Genomic DNA, 15,037 nt, shown 5'->3' with positions numbered 1-15,037 from the left:
ACCCCCCCACCCACCTTACCCTCTATCCTAAACTCATACCCCCTCTTCCTTTAGAATCAATTTTACCAATCAGCTGATCCCTAGCTCTCACACCATCAGGAATATTAAGACACACCCTCCATCCTCCTCCTCTCTTTTCTCTCCCCCCCTCCACCCATTCTAGTAGCCCACCCTACCCGACCGACCCTGGGAACATCAGCTGCTAAGGTGGAAATCCATCATTGTGTGTAAGAAGGTTCCCCCTCTGCACATTGCACAGTCATTACCATTCACCATACAGGGGAGGAGGAGGGGTGGGGCTCTAATTCACTGATTCACATGCAGACAGTATTTCTTGGGAGGGTGGGGCCGGGGCTGGGATAGCTGGCTGAGGATGGAGATGGGGCAGGTTGGGTGATGGGGATGGAGATGGTGCTGGTGGGGGGGTACAGAGGGGTTTACGGCTGCCGGGGTCAGGCCTGTCCTGGGAAAGTTGGATTTTTCATTTAAGTCACACATGTTGTGGCCTTCTGGTGGCTGCGTGAATGCCTCACGCTGACAGATGGCCGCGGCCCATAACTATAGAGTCCGAGCGCCCGGTCCCCGAGGGATACAGAGAGAGATGGAGAGAGGGAGCGAAAAGGAGAGAGGGAGAGAATGCGTCGCTCAACTGATCCCATCAAAAAGAGAGAGAGAGGGTAGAGCACGAGGGAGGGATAAAGATAGGAAAGGACGGCAGGAAGGAGGGAGGGAGGGGGTTGGGGGGGAAGAGCCCCAGAGCCCCTTAATCCCTAAAATTGAGTAAATATATTTGCCAGCTCTGCAAACTTTAAAAGGGCGCCTGGCGCTCCTGAAGGTTCTGATTAGGTGTCTAGTCTATCAGCTTGTGGGTCTTTGGGAAGATTGTTTGTCCACGGGTGGAATAGTGGCTTTGTATGATGATGGTGTTCACAGAGGATAGGTTTATAGTACCATCTAGTAGAACTGGGGTGCTGGCTGGTCGTCAGTCCTCATTGTGTGACGCTACCTTTTGTCTTTTCACCATGACTCTTCGTTAACCCTATTAATGAAACAAAGTCATCGCCTGGTTAAAGATCCCACGACTCTGATTTGCGTATTTTAGGAATCTTCTTTGAATAAAGAGTTAAAATATCACTGGTACGGGTAGACAATGAAGCCCTGAGATGCCCGTCACCATATATACGTATATTGTGGAAATGAATAACAAGGGCTTCCTCTACAACTGTAATATAATAGTATGATAATGGATTTTCTATCTACTATAGTTCTTACGTTACAGGATTTTGTAAAGCAGTATATCATTCCCTGTACTCCCACTTGGTCTCACTGCTGCTCTGTGCATACTCTCACTCCCACTCACTTCTGCTGTGGCTCTACATGCAGTGTTCTGTTAATTAAGAAATGTGTTCAACTTCGAATAGCATATAAATAGTCCAGTGATAGAAATCAACATTTTCTATCAATTCTACAGCTAATACTCCAGTCATGATTCCACAGCCCTGCCATTCTGCTTGGCCCAAGGTCTACCAAGAGGGAACTATGTTGCGGTATGTCTGTGTTGTAGTTAAAACTGACGTGGGAGTCCTCATTTACTTCATGTAAGGATAATGCAACTTTGTTAGAGATAAAAACTTGTTTGGTTTGACGGGCTATACATTCTTCTTATGTTGTTGCTAAAAATTGAACAAAAAAAGAAAACAAATGAATATTCAGAAGACCGTATCCTTAAAAATTAGATAAACAAAAATGTGTAGACCTACATTGGTCTAGATATTCACCATATTTACTTGTGTAAATGACAAAGTGGATCACATTATTTACTACAGGGGGATCAGAGTTTCAAATGATCTTAGTTTGTTTCACTTTGAAAGCCCTGGGACACGCACCGCACCTCATGTGGAGGGCAGTAAGCCTCTTAAAACTATTAACACAACAGATGCAGAGGATGCCAATCAATAGACCATGGGGCGTGGATACATTTAAAGGCAGTCTTGCGTTTACAGAATGCTACACGAGTTCAGCTGTAGTTTACCTGAATTATTATTTATCTACATTTCTATGACTTACTGACAGAAACGGACAGTCAGGTCCGATACACTTTGGGAAGTGAACCAACATGCGATTTCAAGGTGCAGAGATCCAGACGGCTCTGGCTTTATTGAAGCGTTATTCCTCGTGAATTAGGCCAGTTATTCAACGGCACAATGCTTCCACAAGATATAGGAGTGCAGAAACCCCGTCGGATCTCGGATCCGGCTCCACCCGTACCGCCACCGCGGGGCAAGAACAGAGACTTTAATCTTTCAAAGCGCCGGCGGTCGGGCTCAGTACCCGAGCGCAAGGTGAACTGCGTCCTCGTCGGAGATGGAGCTGTGGGGAAGACAAGTCTTATCGTCAGCTACACCACAAATGGTTATCCGACAGAATACATTGCAACAGCTTTCGATAACTTTGCAGGTAATTTGTGAGAGAAATCAGAAAACCCGAAAACGGGATTTATTGTTAATTTGGCCGCTTTTGTCACAGGTTTTACTCATGAATTGATTTGTCCAAATGTTGCAGTTTATATATGTTTTCTTGTTTTTGTTTGTGGCTTTTGTGTGTGTGTGTGTGTATTATTTTAGATCTCTCTGAATCAATAATAGGTTACTATTTGATATCGTTTGATGGTGCAAAGTAAACGTCACTGATGCATAGTGCTATGACAGGTAGGCATTGAACAGGTGTCTTAACGCTGTCACCATCAATAACAAATCTGTGTACACTCTTCTTCTTCTCAGCTATGGTTGTGGTGGACGGAAAACCTGTGAGACTGCAACTCTGTGATATGGCTGGCCAGGTGAGTCAAAGTTTTGTTTTTGAATCCAAAACTAAACGAGTGTTATTAACCTATAGACACATTAACAAGGATATTCTATTGTAGTGGTAGAGCTAACACATTATGCTTTCTTCACATGCTCTGCTCAAAATGAGAGAAATGGGGGATGGAGGAGGACACTATTAATGTAAGCCATTCTCTATCAGTGGTCAGTAGTTTGTTTAGATTCCACAGCTTCACTTATCCCAACATAGGTTGCCTCCATATTCTACCTCGTGTCTTGGTTGCCCCCTATAGGGATTCCCCTGCACTCCCTCCCCTCTCTGATCCTGTGTCAGTAGTTATCACCCCCTGGCAGAATATCTCTCATAGTCGTTGCCTCCCCCTTGATCCTCAGACTTATATCGCCCCCTGTAGGAGGTTCCTGTCCGTGCCCCCAGAATCTATACCTTCTTACGTTCTCTCTGGCTCTCTGTGCTTTATCGCCCCCTTTTGGACGACTCTCATAGACCTTTCTCTTCCTGACTCATGCCCAATTCCAAGTCCAACTCTTCCCCTACTTCTTAATAGGCACCTTTGTAGATCTGAAAGGACTGGATAGGTGTAATAATCAATATGCCCTGAACTCAGTGAGAGAAATGAGCGTATTAGTGGACCATATTGCTAACCATCCAGTAGTCTTTTCAAAATCAGATCTACATGGTATACCATAAGGTCAGGGCTAAGAATCAATTTGGGATTGGGTATCTCTGACCCTTCCACTTCCTCAACTTAAAACTTTTCCCTTCCTGTCTCCTATAGGACGAGCTGGACCGGATCCTCCCTCTATGCTACCACAATGCCGACGTCTTCCTGCTCTGCTACAGCGTGGTGCGCCCCTCCTCCTTCCGCAACGCCACCGACCGCTGGGCGCCCGAGATCCGCCGTCACTGCCCCGGGGCGCCCATGGTCCTGGTGGGGACCCAGCTGGACCTGAGGGAAGACGTCCAGGTGCTGGTCCAGCTGGCCAGGAATCAGGAGCGGCCCGTGGGCACCGAGGAGGCCCAGCAGCTGGCGCAGGATATCGGTGCCGTGTCCTTCGTAGAGTGCTCGGGTCTGACCCAGAAGAACCTGAAGGAGGTGTTTGACCAGGCCATCTTGGCCAGCATCCAGCCGGCGGAGAACGTTCAGCAGCTCCAGCAGAGGCGGAGCCTGAGGAAGAAGACCCCGGATAAGATCAAGAGTCTCTCTGAGACTTGGTGGAAGAAGCTGAGCTGTGTTGTTGTGGCAGGAGAGTGTGTGGGAGGAGAGTTTGACTGAACCCCCAAACAGCTGTTTAGGATTTGACATTTTTCTAAGCTTGTGTTTAGTCTTTAGTTTTTTTCACTCCGTATATAATAGCACTCAGGAAAACAGACCTGGATCAATAATATATTGGAAAAAATGTAAATGTATTATCCAAAGACTTATGGAATTATTTAATATCTAAAAAGGAGAAGCACTAGAAAGAATTATCATTGCTGGCAAGATAATGAATGAGTTTCAGCGTCAGTGATACCTTATGTGAACTACGGGTAGGACAAGGTTTTGTGTTCCAAGGCCTTGACGAGGGCACAACAAGTCTGAATTAAGTGATTGGATAGCTGGGGAGACTACTAATGAAATGACTGACTTCACAATGATCTCTGTGTTTTTTTTGTGTAACCCCCATTAAGGGTCAAAGGTCACCATTGGAGAATGTTGTGGAGGATTACGAGAAACCAGCCAGTATAAACTCTAACGCCAAACCATAAACTTACTTTGTGTCTGCCATTTTGACAATGTCTCTCAATGTTATTTACTAACCTAAATCAGATCATGTACAATGACTGCTCTTTCAAGTTCAAGTAGTCCAAAGCACTGTTATTATATCAGCTGTTGACATTGCTGGACATCCCAACCAAACACAGCTAAATGATACTGTAGTTTCCCAGTCAGATTGACTCTAATCTGACTCTAATCTGCAGATCAGTTGGTATGACTTTCCCCCCTGATCCCTGGTCAGGTCTGTTGTAGTGATGAATCGTAGTGGTTCTCCGGTGGAGGCCGTACACAGCTTTCTAATAGGACGAGACAGGACCACCTGGATTGGATTAGCTGGGCATATGGTGGCTGACCCAGTCGCCTGAATCCATCACACCTTAGTCCTGCTCTGATGTCAACCAAGACTGTCTGCCTAGGAAGACGAAGCAAGACTCAGACCCTGTCCCCCTGCTGCTGGAGCTTTACCATAAAGAGAACAGAGATCACTGGGGGACGAGGTTCATATCACTAGAGATGCATTTCAAAGAAGCGAGAGAAGTTATTTATTATTGTTAATTGGCAAATACTATCTGCAAGTGGAGATATTTCTGAAGCACATAAAGAATTTAAAGGATTTAAAATAAAGTATGATATTGATAGAAAACATGAAAGCTTTTACTGATTACTGATATAAAGTTAATGATAAGAACACTGATTTTGTCTGGCCCTAGTGATTGCTATCTTATTTTTTTGTTATAAATTAAATGTTTATTTGCAATATATTTCATAATTAATGCCTCCCATATTCTGTAGTGCTCTTGACGTTTTATTGTTGTGCTGTCCCTATTGACTTACTGGGGGAGGAGAGGACAGGTGCGTGAACTCACTTAATCCTGTCACCAAGAATTGAACAGCTTGAGAAAGTTGACATGCTGGTGTGGCTGACTTGTGAGGCATTTGGCAGGGACAGCTGGCAGCTTCAAATTCATATTCACTCATCCATTAGTTGTCTGTTCCAACGTGTACTCTGTTCCAAAAATATCAAATATTCTTTGACTTCTACTTGATAAGAAAATCGTATATGTCCATAATATAAACACTATTCAATTTTGAGGGAGTTTGTGGAGAGAAAACCCTGCCATCTTCTATTGTCGTGACCGACATTCGCTGCCACTAGAGGTCCCTAAAGCATTACAAAGGCTGAGCTGCAGTTTATGCTCCACAAAGCCTCAAATTGACTAAGGTCAAGTGCATCTCTATCACCTCACATATCTTATTAGTGGCAGAGATCTCTTTATTCTGTTTACAGGTCTGAGTTTAGAGAAGACATTACACAGTGTCTCAGATCTTCATACTATCGGAATTTCAAGACATCAATGCATCATTCAGTTGCCTAATCCGTATAATATAGATATTTATTGCACTATACTGTAGGTCGACAAACCTATTGCACAAATATGTAGCACAAATACATAGTGGCTCCAAACAGCAGACTTTAGAGTATTCTAGATGTACTATTGAGTGCCTCTGCCTAGAAGCAACAGGCTGTTTTTAGAGGACCTGACTGCTCTGGCGAAGGGGGCTATTTCCGTCCCCCCTCTTAGCTGTGCTCTTCAACTTGGCATATTAGCTCTGACTAGTATTAAAGACCTAAGTCAAAGACCACAGCTCTGGCTCTGTTCTGCCCTCCTGTGGCTCAGCAGCTCCTCTCAGAGCAACCCCTGCATTTATGGTCAGACACAACTCACTGTTGTCGACACAGCAATTCTCCCTATATTTGACCCAGCTTCGACCATTCAAGCTATTTCATACTGCTGCACCACTCCCACTCCCCCACACCTTATCCCAGAGCCCACCACTTTTTGCAAAACACGTTTTTCAGACACTGTCAATTAGGGAGGGGTCCTTCCCTGCTGGCAAAGGAACATGTGGGCGGCTATATTTAACTCCCAAAGTCCCCCCCCCTTCAGTCCCAGGCAGCTCTTGGTGTTCCTGAAGGCACCTATTTTGGCCCTATTGCGTTTTGAAATGCCAGGTGGCTTTAAATAGAGTGGGAAGATGTCTGGAGGGTGTAATTCTCAAGCAGAATGTGCTTGAATAGACTTTGGCTCTGATTGAAGGACTCACTGTTGTATGCAGTTGCTTGTCACTGTCAGTTTTACTTTGTAGTTCGTGTATTACTGTGTTAACAGGGAATCTATTTTATTGACTTCAGACACTCACACGCACACACCGAAAAAGATAGCCACACTCATAAAGATTTAAGGAAGTGTTTCTGTCTCTTTTAAATAATCAAAAGAGAACCATCGCGCTCTCCCAAAACCCACAAATTCAATTTGTTTGTCTCTTTTAAACACCCATGTGCGAGCACACACACTCTGTCTCTCTCCATCAGCTGCCGGAGGTGGGTATGTGACAGGTGGGTATTTATAGCCAGTGCTAAACCCTTTGTCAGGAGATCTGCATTTTAAGAGGCCCTTTGTCTGAACCTAATGATGTATTAGGTACCGGAATTCACTCATCATACATAACATCTGAAATGTCCTGTCTAGTCTGTCATTGTGTCAGGCTGAGGACTTAATACCAAAGCCTTGTAAGCGCTGTGGTGGTCACCTCACTGGGATCATACAGTACTCCGTATCCTACACTGGGACACATGGATCATAGAGGACGATAACGTCAGAAGTATTCCAGAGGGAGAAAATGATCTGGTATGTGATTCTAACGTTTCACTGAACCTTTCCATTACCATAGAGCGCAGATGACCTTACCGAACAAGAAGTCATTTAACTAAAAGAGAAGTGACATAATGGAGTGTCTCAGTGTCACAATACCTCACTAACGAATCAATATGGTAGTAAATTGGAGTGCTTGTTTTGACTAAAACAAGTACTTATATATTTCTCACATTAATGGAGGTTGGTGGGACTATCCATAGATTATCCATAGTAGCAGGATACTATCCATAGATTATCCATAGTAGCAGGATACTATCCATAGATTATCCATAGTAGCAGGATATCCAAAGATTATCCATAGTAGCAGGATATCCATAGATTATCCATAGTAGCAGGATATCCAAAGATTATCCATAGTAGCAGGATATCCATAGATTATCCATAGTAGCAGGATATCCATAGATTATCCATAGTAACAGGATAATATCCATAGATTATCCATAGTAACAGGATAATATCCATAGATTATCCATAGTAGCAAGATATTATTCATAGATTATCCATAGTAGCAGGATACTATCCATAGATTATCCATAGTAGCAGGATAATATCCATAGATTATCCATAGTAGCAGGATAATATCCATAGATTATCCATAGTAGCAGGATAATATCCATAGATTATCCATAGTAGCAGGATACGATCCATAGATTACTGTACTCTACTCTTAACCCTGGTGCCAATGCTGGACGGTGACATCAGATAGACCTCAGAGCAGCAGTGTAGAAAGGGCTGTAGGTTGAAATATTCTAAATTAGGATTGAAATCTAATTAAAACCAATCATGTTTGGTTGTGGTCCCGTGTGGCTCAGTTGGTAGAGCATGGCGCTTGCAACGCCAGGGTTGTGGGTTCATTCCCCACGGGGGGACCAGGATGAATATGTATGAACTTTCCAATTTGTAAGTCGCTCTGGATAAGAGCGTCAGCTAAATGACTTAAATGTAAATGTAAATGTTTAATATCACTGGTATTCATTGATCAAATGGACTCATTATGGGTCATAGGGGTCATGCAAAAATACATCACAGTGTAATTGTTTATTCAAATGCCCATTTAAACATAAACAAAAGCAAACAACTCCTCAAATATTCAAATATGATTTTAATTCACAGCAATGTTTCAAAGTGGATGAAAATATATATCGTTGTGCATGTTTTCAAATACAAATACAGTGATCAAAAATGTAAACATCTGTTGAAATAAAACACAAACATGGTTATATATACTATTGCATGATACATATCACTTTTGGTCAAATAATATCTTATGCAAATCAAATCCACACATAAAAATAACTCAAAGCTTTGTTCAGAGAGCTCAAACAATTAATGTCCTATATAAAACAATCAATTTAGTTTTGAATCAGTGTGTTCCAAACCCCTGAAACAGTACATCACACTTCCTCACATTGTAGTTACAGTAAGCCTATAGACAAATCATTAGTGTCTCTTATTCCTTCCTGAGAGATGGTTCTTGGAATGAACATATTCATAAAGGAATGTTTTAGAGGGCAATGAATACACAAACACTAGTCAAACCTGTCCGTGATATAGGCAGCCAGCTCTTCAGTTTTCATGACTTGGTCATAACCTGACATTAAATCCGATAACTTCTTATAAATAATGCAATGTTCAAGTAAAGAATGACTCAGTTGTTTTGCCAATCCATGATGGCATAGGAGGAAAGTGTCACATGACCACCAATGGAACTTTGAGCACTCTGAATAAAGATGACCGTAAGATAATGCCAGTCTAATCTTCTTAACAGTGAGCTCTCTCTCTGCCCATACAACCACAACCAATCAGACACACTAAAGACTCCCCTCTGGCAGACACAAGGGAAGTCTCATCAGATTGTACACGCATAAGTCAATTAAAGCCACACCCATTTCAACACTCCAAAAAACTGCTGGTGTCCTACAAGGTTCCCGGTGAGACGTTCTGGAAACGTCATTCCAACGTTCTCTCAAGGAACCATTACTAAACTAAGATTTGGTGAAAGTGAAATGTAAAAGTATACATTATGAGTAAAAACATTCTGAGTGAATAGCACTATGAATAAGCATGGTAAAAAAAAATAGGAAAAGTATGTAAACTGAGCATTATTCACAACCCACAAGAACCAAGATTTCAAATACAACACTTCATTTCTGTCAAAATAGCCCTCCATTTAAATTACAGATACAGAACTTGGTACTGACATCACAATTCAGTATGAATAACCATCAAATAAGTCAATCTACGAAAACCTTTCAAAGACAATGGTGATGGTGAGTGACATACTCGAAAAAGCGTATTTGGTAATGTAGCACATAAGGGCATTTCTTTACCACGTTACATTGCAATTTCAGCCTGTCTACTACAATACGTGAGGCGGTGAGTATTTGTGATTGTAAAATATAAGACAACCCTAAATTAGTGGGCGAAGCTGCCAAGATGTGGCCTCGTACGAACCATCCTGATCTCGCAAGCTCACATTCTGTATCCTTGTAGCGAAACAGAATGTGAGCTCGCGAGATCAGGATGGTTCGTACGAGGTGAGCCAAGATGTAAAGAACAAGAAACATACAGGTGTGAGCGCAATAACTATGTCATACAATGTCTAACACTATCTTTCTCCAACTTTACAACAATTTCCATGGTACTGTTGATAAGAGCTTTAATGTAAATATTAATAAAACAATCCTCTGGAATGCATTCTAGATTTAGATTGAAATTTGCAACAAAATACAATAAAGCTAATGCAGGATATTAGCCCGCTAACAGTTTATTTCTCTGCAGCTCTATGCCACAACCCCTTGGCTATGGCTTTTAGTAGTTCGAAAATACTGTAATATCTAAAACAATAACTGTTTGGTCCTTTCATCTAGCTCAGGGGTCTTCAACCTTGCGCCCGAGTGGCGCAGCAGTCTAAGGCACTGTATCTCAGTGCAAGAGGTGTCACTACAGTCCCTGGTTCAAATCCAGGCTGTATCACATCTGGCCGTGTCTGTGAGTCCCATAGGGCAGCGCACAATTGGCCCAGCGTCGTCTGGGGTAGACCATCATTGTAAATAACAATTTGTTCTTAACTCACTTGCCTAGTTAAATAAAATAAAAAAATTCTTCCCCAGGGACCCCCATCATACCATCATATGCTTGCTCTCTCTCCCCCCCCCCCCCCCCCCCCCCCCGCATGTCTTGTCTTATCATCAGGCGAATGGCAAGGAGAATTAATCAACATTTTTAAATGAATAGATTTGGTAGATAGTTTTTCATTATTTTGACCTCCCCCATTATAATTGGAAGAGGAAGTGTAAACTCTAACATAGCCTATTAGCTAGAAAGGTAACTTCTTCTTAACTTCTTAACTTGTTTTGGGGCCATGTGTTCACAAAAACGAGTGTCCAAGACAAGAAAGCTTACCAGCGGGTGCTTTTTCAAAGCCTACAGTATGTCAGATACTCCAGTGACTGTAATTAGCTCCAATGAGTGTAATTAGCTCCAATGAGTGTAATTAGCTCTAATGAGTGTAACTAGTTCAATATTAGGAATAGAGAAATAAAGTTAAAAAGAAAAATATTCTCCTCTTTTCTACTGTAACCTTTTGTATATATATTATTGCGGACCCCCTGAAGTACTCCCGGTTGAATACCCCTGATCTAACTTCTGGATTTTATGCAGCTGCCTTTGTGATATAGCCTGAAATGACATAAGCAACACAGAATGTCAAAAATACCACCAAACTAAAGCGAAGTGTAAAGACCATCATCATGCTTGGAATGTCTAATAATACAGTACAAATCATACTCTGTAGTCAGCAGCATAACAAACCAGTCAAATTTCTAGAAGCATAACTACATATCTTGCAATATTCTACTGTGATTGTGTCATCCCTTGTGGAAGAAAAGTGGCATATCGCCAACTCAGCGATCAACTTAACAAATCAACCATACCTTATGATTAGGGCCCTGAGTTCTTCCTTGTCAGGTTACGTGGCCAGGAAAACCTCAGGGCCCTAATTGGTGTCTAAACCAATCCAATTATTTGGTTCTGTTAACCAATCCTCAATAAAGAAACATGGTGTTAAAAATAGAATGGTCGACGGTGGCGGAGGAATACCCATGATCCTTGTGCTCTACCTCAACCGGGCAGAGAAGCAGCGCATGTACTCGGTCATCCAACGGTCATCCACCACGGCCAACTCTGACCGCCGTATCTTCTCCAGGTCGGCGGACCGTGCCCTCCTGCGGTCCACGTCCCAACAGCGTTTATCCGACTCCCGTCTGGTCTGGACGGATGCGTCAGATGTGCGACTCTGTGGAGAGAGAGAGAGCGGTGCCCGGGAGGTTAGGGAAATGAGATAGTATAGGTGCTCGGCGCTCACTTTCGAAATACATACCACTCTTCTATTATTGATCGTTTCTGGGGGGAGTGTTGGATGATGAGCTACGCTTCTCTGGTATCCTTTCCATGAAGATGTGCCAAAAGACTCAAAATGCCCCCCTATTTATTTTCCCTGAAATAACTCGATCTTATTTGCAGAATAGATGTTTGACGCACAGTAAGCCTGCATTACATAAGCTACACAGCTTTCATCCAGTATTCCTATAATGTTAGCCATTTTTGATCATTATACCCTGGCCTAAGAAACCAAATGCAAGCCTGGTACTGAAATAACATAAAATGTAATGAATATCAAAGCATTTTACTAACCTCACATATGCCCAGCCTCTCACACACACACACACACAGTCACACACACACTTACCTGATTTGTAGACCTCCTAGCAGATGACGCGTGTCTCTCTGCCCAGTCGAGCCGGGACGAAGGTTGTCTGTTCTCCTTCTCTGTGGTGATGGCTGGGGGCTGGCTCTTTGCTCTGGAGGGCTTCCTGACGGGCACAGGCTTGATGTCGTCACAGGAATAGTCCCTTTGACATAGTTCTGAGCGAGGGACACGATGGCGGTGGCGACGCTTAGGCTCAGTCTTCACCGGTTCCTCGTCTGATGACACCTTGTCTGCTGGTCCCTCATCTGTTGGCGTTTCAGCCACTGGACCATTTTGTACTACTGACCCGTTAACTGTCCCCTCATCTGGATCGTTTAGGCCCCCGTTCTCTATTACAGACTCTTTGAATGAGCAGAAAGTGATGTAGTTTTATTATACACTATACTGAGAAAAAAGAAGAAACCCGCATACTGTTCTTGATAGTATCACTGCTCTTTTGTCAAAAGCTCTGACGAAGGCCGTGAGGCTGATACGTAAAGCTTATTAAAGAGCAGTGATACTATCGAGAGCAGTGTGCAGGTTTCTTCTTTTTCTCATTTTATTCAACTGTTACCATGCACCTGCAAAAAAAGATAGCTCAGATGTGCGAGTGCCTTCTGAATTATACACTATACCAAACATTAGGAACACCTTCCTAATATTGAGTTGCGCCCCCTTTTGCCATCAGAACAGTTTCAAATCATTGGGGCATGGACTTTACAAGGTGTCGAAAGCGTTCACAGGGATGCTGGCCCATTCAAAGGCACTTAAATATTTTGTCTTGCCCATTCACTCTCTGAATGGCACACATACACAATCCACATCTCAATTGTCTCAAGACTTAAAATCCTTCTTTAACCTGTCTTCATCTACACTGATTGAAGTGGATTTAACAAGTGACATCAATAAGGGATCATAGCGTTCACCTGGATTCATCTGGTGATGATCCATCTTTGTGATGGAAAGAGCAGGTGTTCCTAATGTTCTGTACACTCAGTATATAGACCTAACAAGTTAAGACCTTTTTTTTATGTATGTTTGTAGCTCAAAAGCATAGTCTACTGCAGGCCTTATTACAATAGGATCAACATGCAGGTGTATAAAACTATTTGCAATAGTAGAAGATAGATACCTGTGGGTGGTAGTGCATCCGAGAATGTAAACTCCTTGGCCTCCAATTCTGGTTCCCCATTCACAGAAGGAGGCTTCGGTTCCGGGCTCTCCCTTGATTCTGACTTCACTGGTGCTGTCTGAAGTTTGATGTCTAAAGGCGCGACTTTATTCCTCACCTTGGGGGTGGACCGCCCACTGGCGCTGGAGTCTGACCCGGTCGAGGTATCCCACCCCTCCCAGAACCACAGAGGTTTGTGAGCGTGCTCCATTACCCGCCTGGTCAACCTGTACTTCACCGAGTCCTCGTAGCACTTGGAAAACGTCTCCCATTTCGGCTCTTTGAATTTCTTCATGTACTCCGTACGGATTTTCTTAGTCACCATGATTCCTGTTATTGCTTAGGTCCAATTTTGATTAGCTCGCAAACTATGGAGGAGAGGAGAAAAGAGAAGTGTTATTACATACATACCCCTACAATGCAACAGTAACTAGGCCTATGTTTCTATAAGAGGTGTAGAATGTGTCATTGTAGGCTGCTGGTGACAGTCCCACCACAGATCTAAAGCCTGTAGCAACCCAGAGCAATTCAGTGCACCTGGGCCTTCTAGAATTACCTGTCAGCGTTTCCCTCCCTCGAATACAGTAACCCATGCCATCTGATGACTATCTTATAGGCTGTGCCCCATAATGCCCATCTGACGCTATAAATATACAGTCTATATATAGCAATAGCATCGTTATTACAATATTATTTAGGCTTAGAATACTGTAACATAATAGATGGGGATAGTGTAGGCATTTCAATTCATAAACCAGCCACGGCCTAAATTGTTTCCCCGACAAAAATCCGTTTTGTGGTTTATCTGCTTTTTCTGTTGCCCAAATATGGCGCAGCCGAGCCTGCTATTTGATTGAGGCAGACATTGCTGACGCCAAAACGGCCGTCTTTATCAAAACACTGTGCACGGGTCTATCGCTACAGAAGTTTTATTGTTAGCCCACATACCAAAAGTAATTTATTACATGTAAATACTTAAAGGCAATAGGGTGACGAAAACATGCACAGCTGGTGGCGTCGACGTTGGCTTCTTTCTACCTGCGCACTATAGTGGTTGTAAACACGACCAGAACAGGTTATTATCAGTGCGTATAAGCTTACCCCTCACCCGGACTTCATTATGGAGAATTACAGAACATCATAATTTTCACTTCAAGTATTCCTCCATTATAATTGCCTGTTGTCGCGCATATTTCGGCATTGAATCGTCGTCAGAATATTGCCCTCTCAACCCTGGAATTAAAGATGTTTCTCCATTAAAAGCTATAGCTTGTGCAATGCGCATGCCCAGACAGCATGGTACTGGCGCGCGTCTCTTCCTAGGATGTATTTTATTCTAAGGCGTGTAATTGCTTCAACAGGTGTGTAATCTTTTTTTTTTTTTTTAAACAAGTATAGATGGATAATGCAAATTCTGTGGGGGGGTTTCAGCCTCATAGGTATTTTTTCAGTTGTGAAATATCAAATGATTAGCCTGCTCATGTGATTTAAAATCAATATCAACATTGGTATTGCAGTCGAATGGCCAAATTCGGTGACAAAGAAGATCTGCTGTGAGCAAGGGTTTGCTGTGACTACCTCCTTGGTGAAAGAATGCTATGTCATTGTTTAGTATGAATCTAACACAGAAAATAAAATCAATCCCTCTCAGTTCAATAAATGACATGCAAATGTTTGTTAAATAGTTAGAGAGAACAATTCGTATTTTAGGCACATTGATAATATTATTGTAAAATATAATTAATATTACAAAGGAGGTCTGGCTCAATGATTTATAGCCTTATATCCATGGGGCGGCA

The 15,037-nt window shown here is 42.7% G+C and overlaps 2 protein-coding genes across 2 annotated transcripts; one reads left to right on the top strand and one right to left on the bottom strand.

The window, feature by feature from the left end:
* The first annotated feature begins 2,092 nt into the window (after positions 1-2,092).
* LOC139568573 (rho-related GTP-binding protein RhoU-like) lies at positions 2,093-4,612 on the top strand. Its single transcript, XM_071390493.1, has 3 exons — positions 2,093-2,457; positions 2,781-2,839; positions 3,620-4,612. Exons 1-3 carry the CDS (start codon positions 2,205-2,207, stop codon positions 4,115-4,117), a joined length of 810 nt encoding a protein of 269 aa, XP_071246594.1. The 5' UTR covers positions 2,093-2,204; the 3' UTR covers positions 4,118-4,612.
* A 5,874-nt stretch (positions 4,613-10,486) lies between these two features.
* On the bottom strand, positions 10,487-14,536 carry LOC139568572 (centriole, cilia and spindle-associated protein-like). Its single transcript, XM_071390492.1, has 4 exons — positions 14,340-14,536; positions 13,200-13,606; positions 12,068-12,429; positions 10,487-11,614 (listed from the first exon to the last, which is right to left on the bottom strand). The coding sequence occupies exons 2-4, from the start codon at positions 13,561-13,563 to the stop codon at positions 11,435-11,437; spliced, it is 906 nt and encodes a 301-aa protein (XP_071246593.1). The 5' UTR covers positions 13,564-13,606; positions 14,340-14,536; the 3' UTR covers positions 10,487-11,434.
* Positions 14,537-15,037: the final 501 nt, after the last annotated feature.

The sequence above is a fragment of the Salvelinus alpinus genome, chromosome 2 (genome assembly GCF_045679555.1).
Source record: "Salvelinus alpinus chromosome 2, SLU_Salpinus.1, whole genome shotgun sequence".
NCBI classification, from domain to species: Eukaryota; Metazoa; Chordata; class Actinopteri; order Salmoniformes; family Salmonidae; genus Salvelinus; species Salvelinus alpinus.
Note: the sequence above shows the minus strand (reverse complement) of the source record. Positions and strands in the feature narration are given on the sequence as shown.

Bases quoted from the DNA above. Each gene is read 5' to 3' on its own strand.
- LOC139568573 (XM_071390493.1), top strand. From the start codon at position 2,205: ATGCTTCCACAAGATATAGGAGTGCAGAAACCCCGTCGGATCTCGGAT. The intron at 2,458-2,780 runs GTAATTTGTGAG...TCTTCTTCTCAG, and splicing joins AGCTTTCGATAACTTTGCAG to CTATGGTTGTGGTGGACGGA. The intron at 2,840-3,619 runs GTGAGTCAAAGT...TGTCTCCTATAG, and splicing joins TCTGTGATATGGCTGGCCAG to GACGAGCTGGACCGGATCCT.
- LOC139568572 (XM_071390492.1), bottom strand. From the start codon at position 13,563: ATGGTGACTAAGAAAATCCGTACGGAGTACATGAAGAAATTCAAAGAG. The intron at 12,430-13,199 runs GTATCTATCTTC...GCTCATTCAAAG, and splicing joins GGATGCACTACCACCCACAG to AGTCTGTAATAGAGAACGGG. The intron at 11,615-12,067 runs GTAAGTGTGTGT...CTCTCTCCACAG, and splicing joins CTAGGAGGTCTACAAATCAG to AGTCGCACATCTGACGCATC.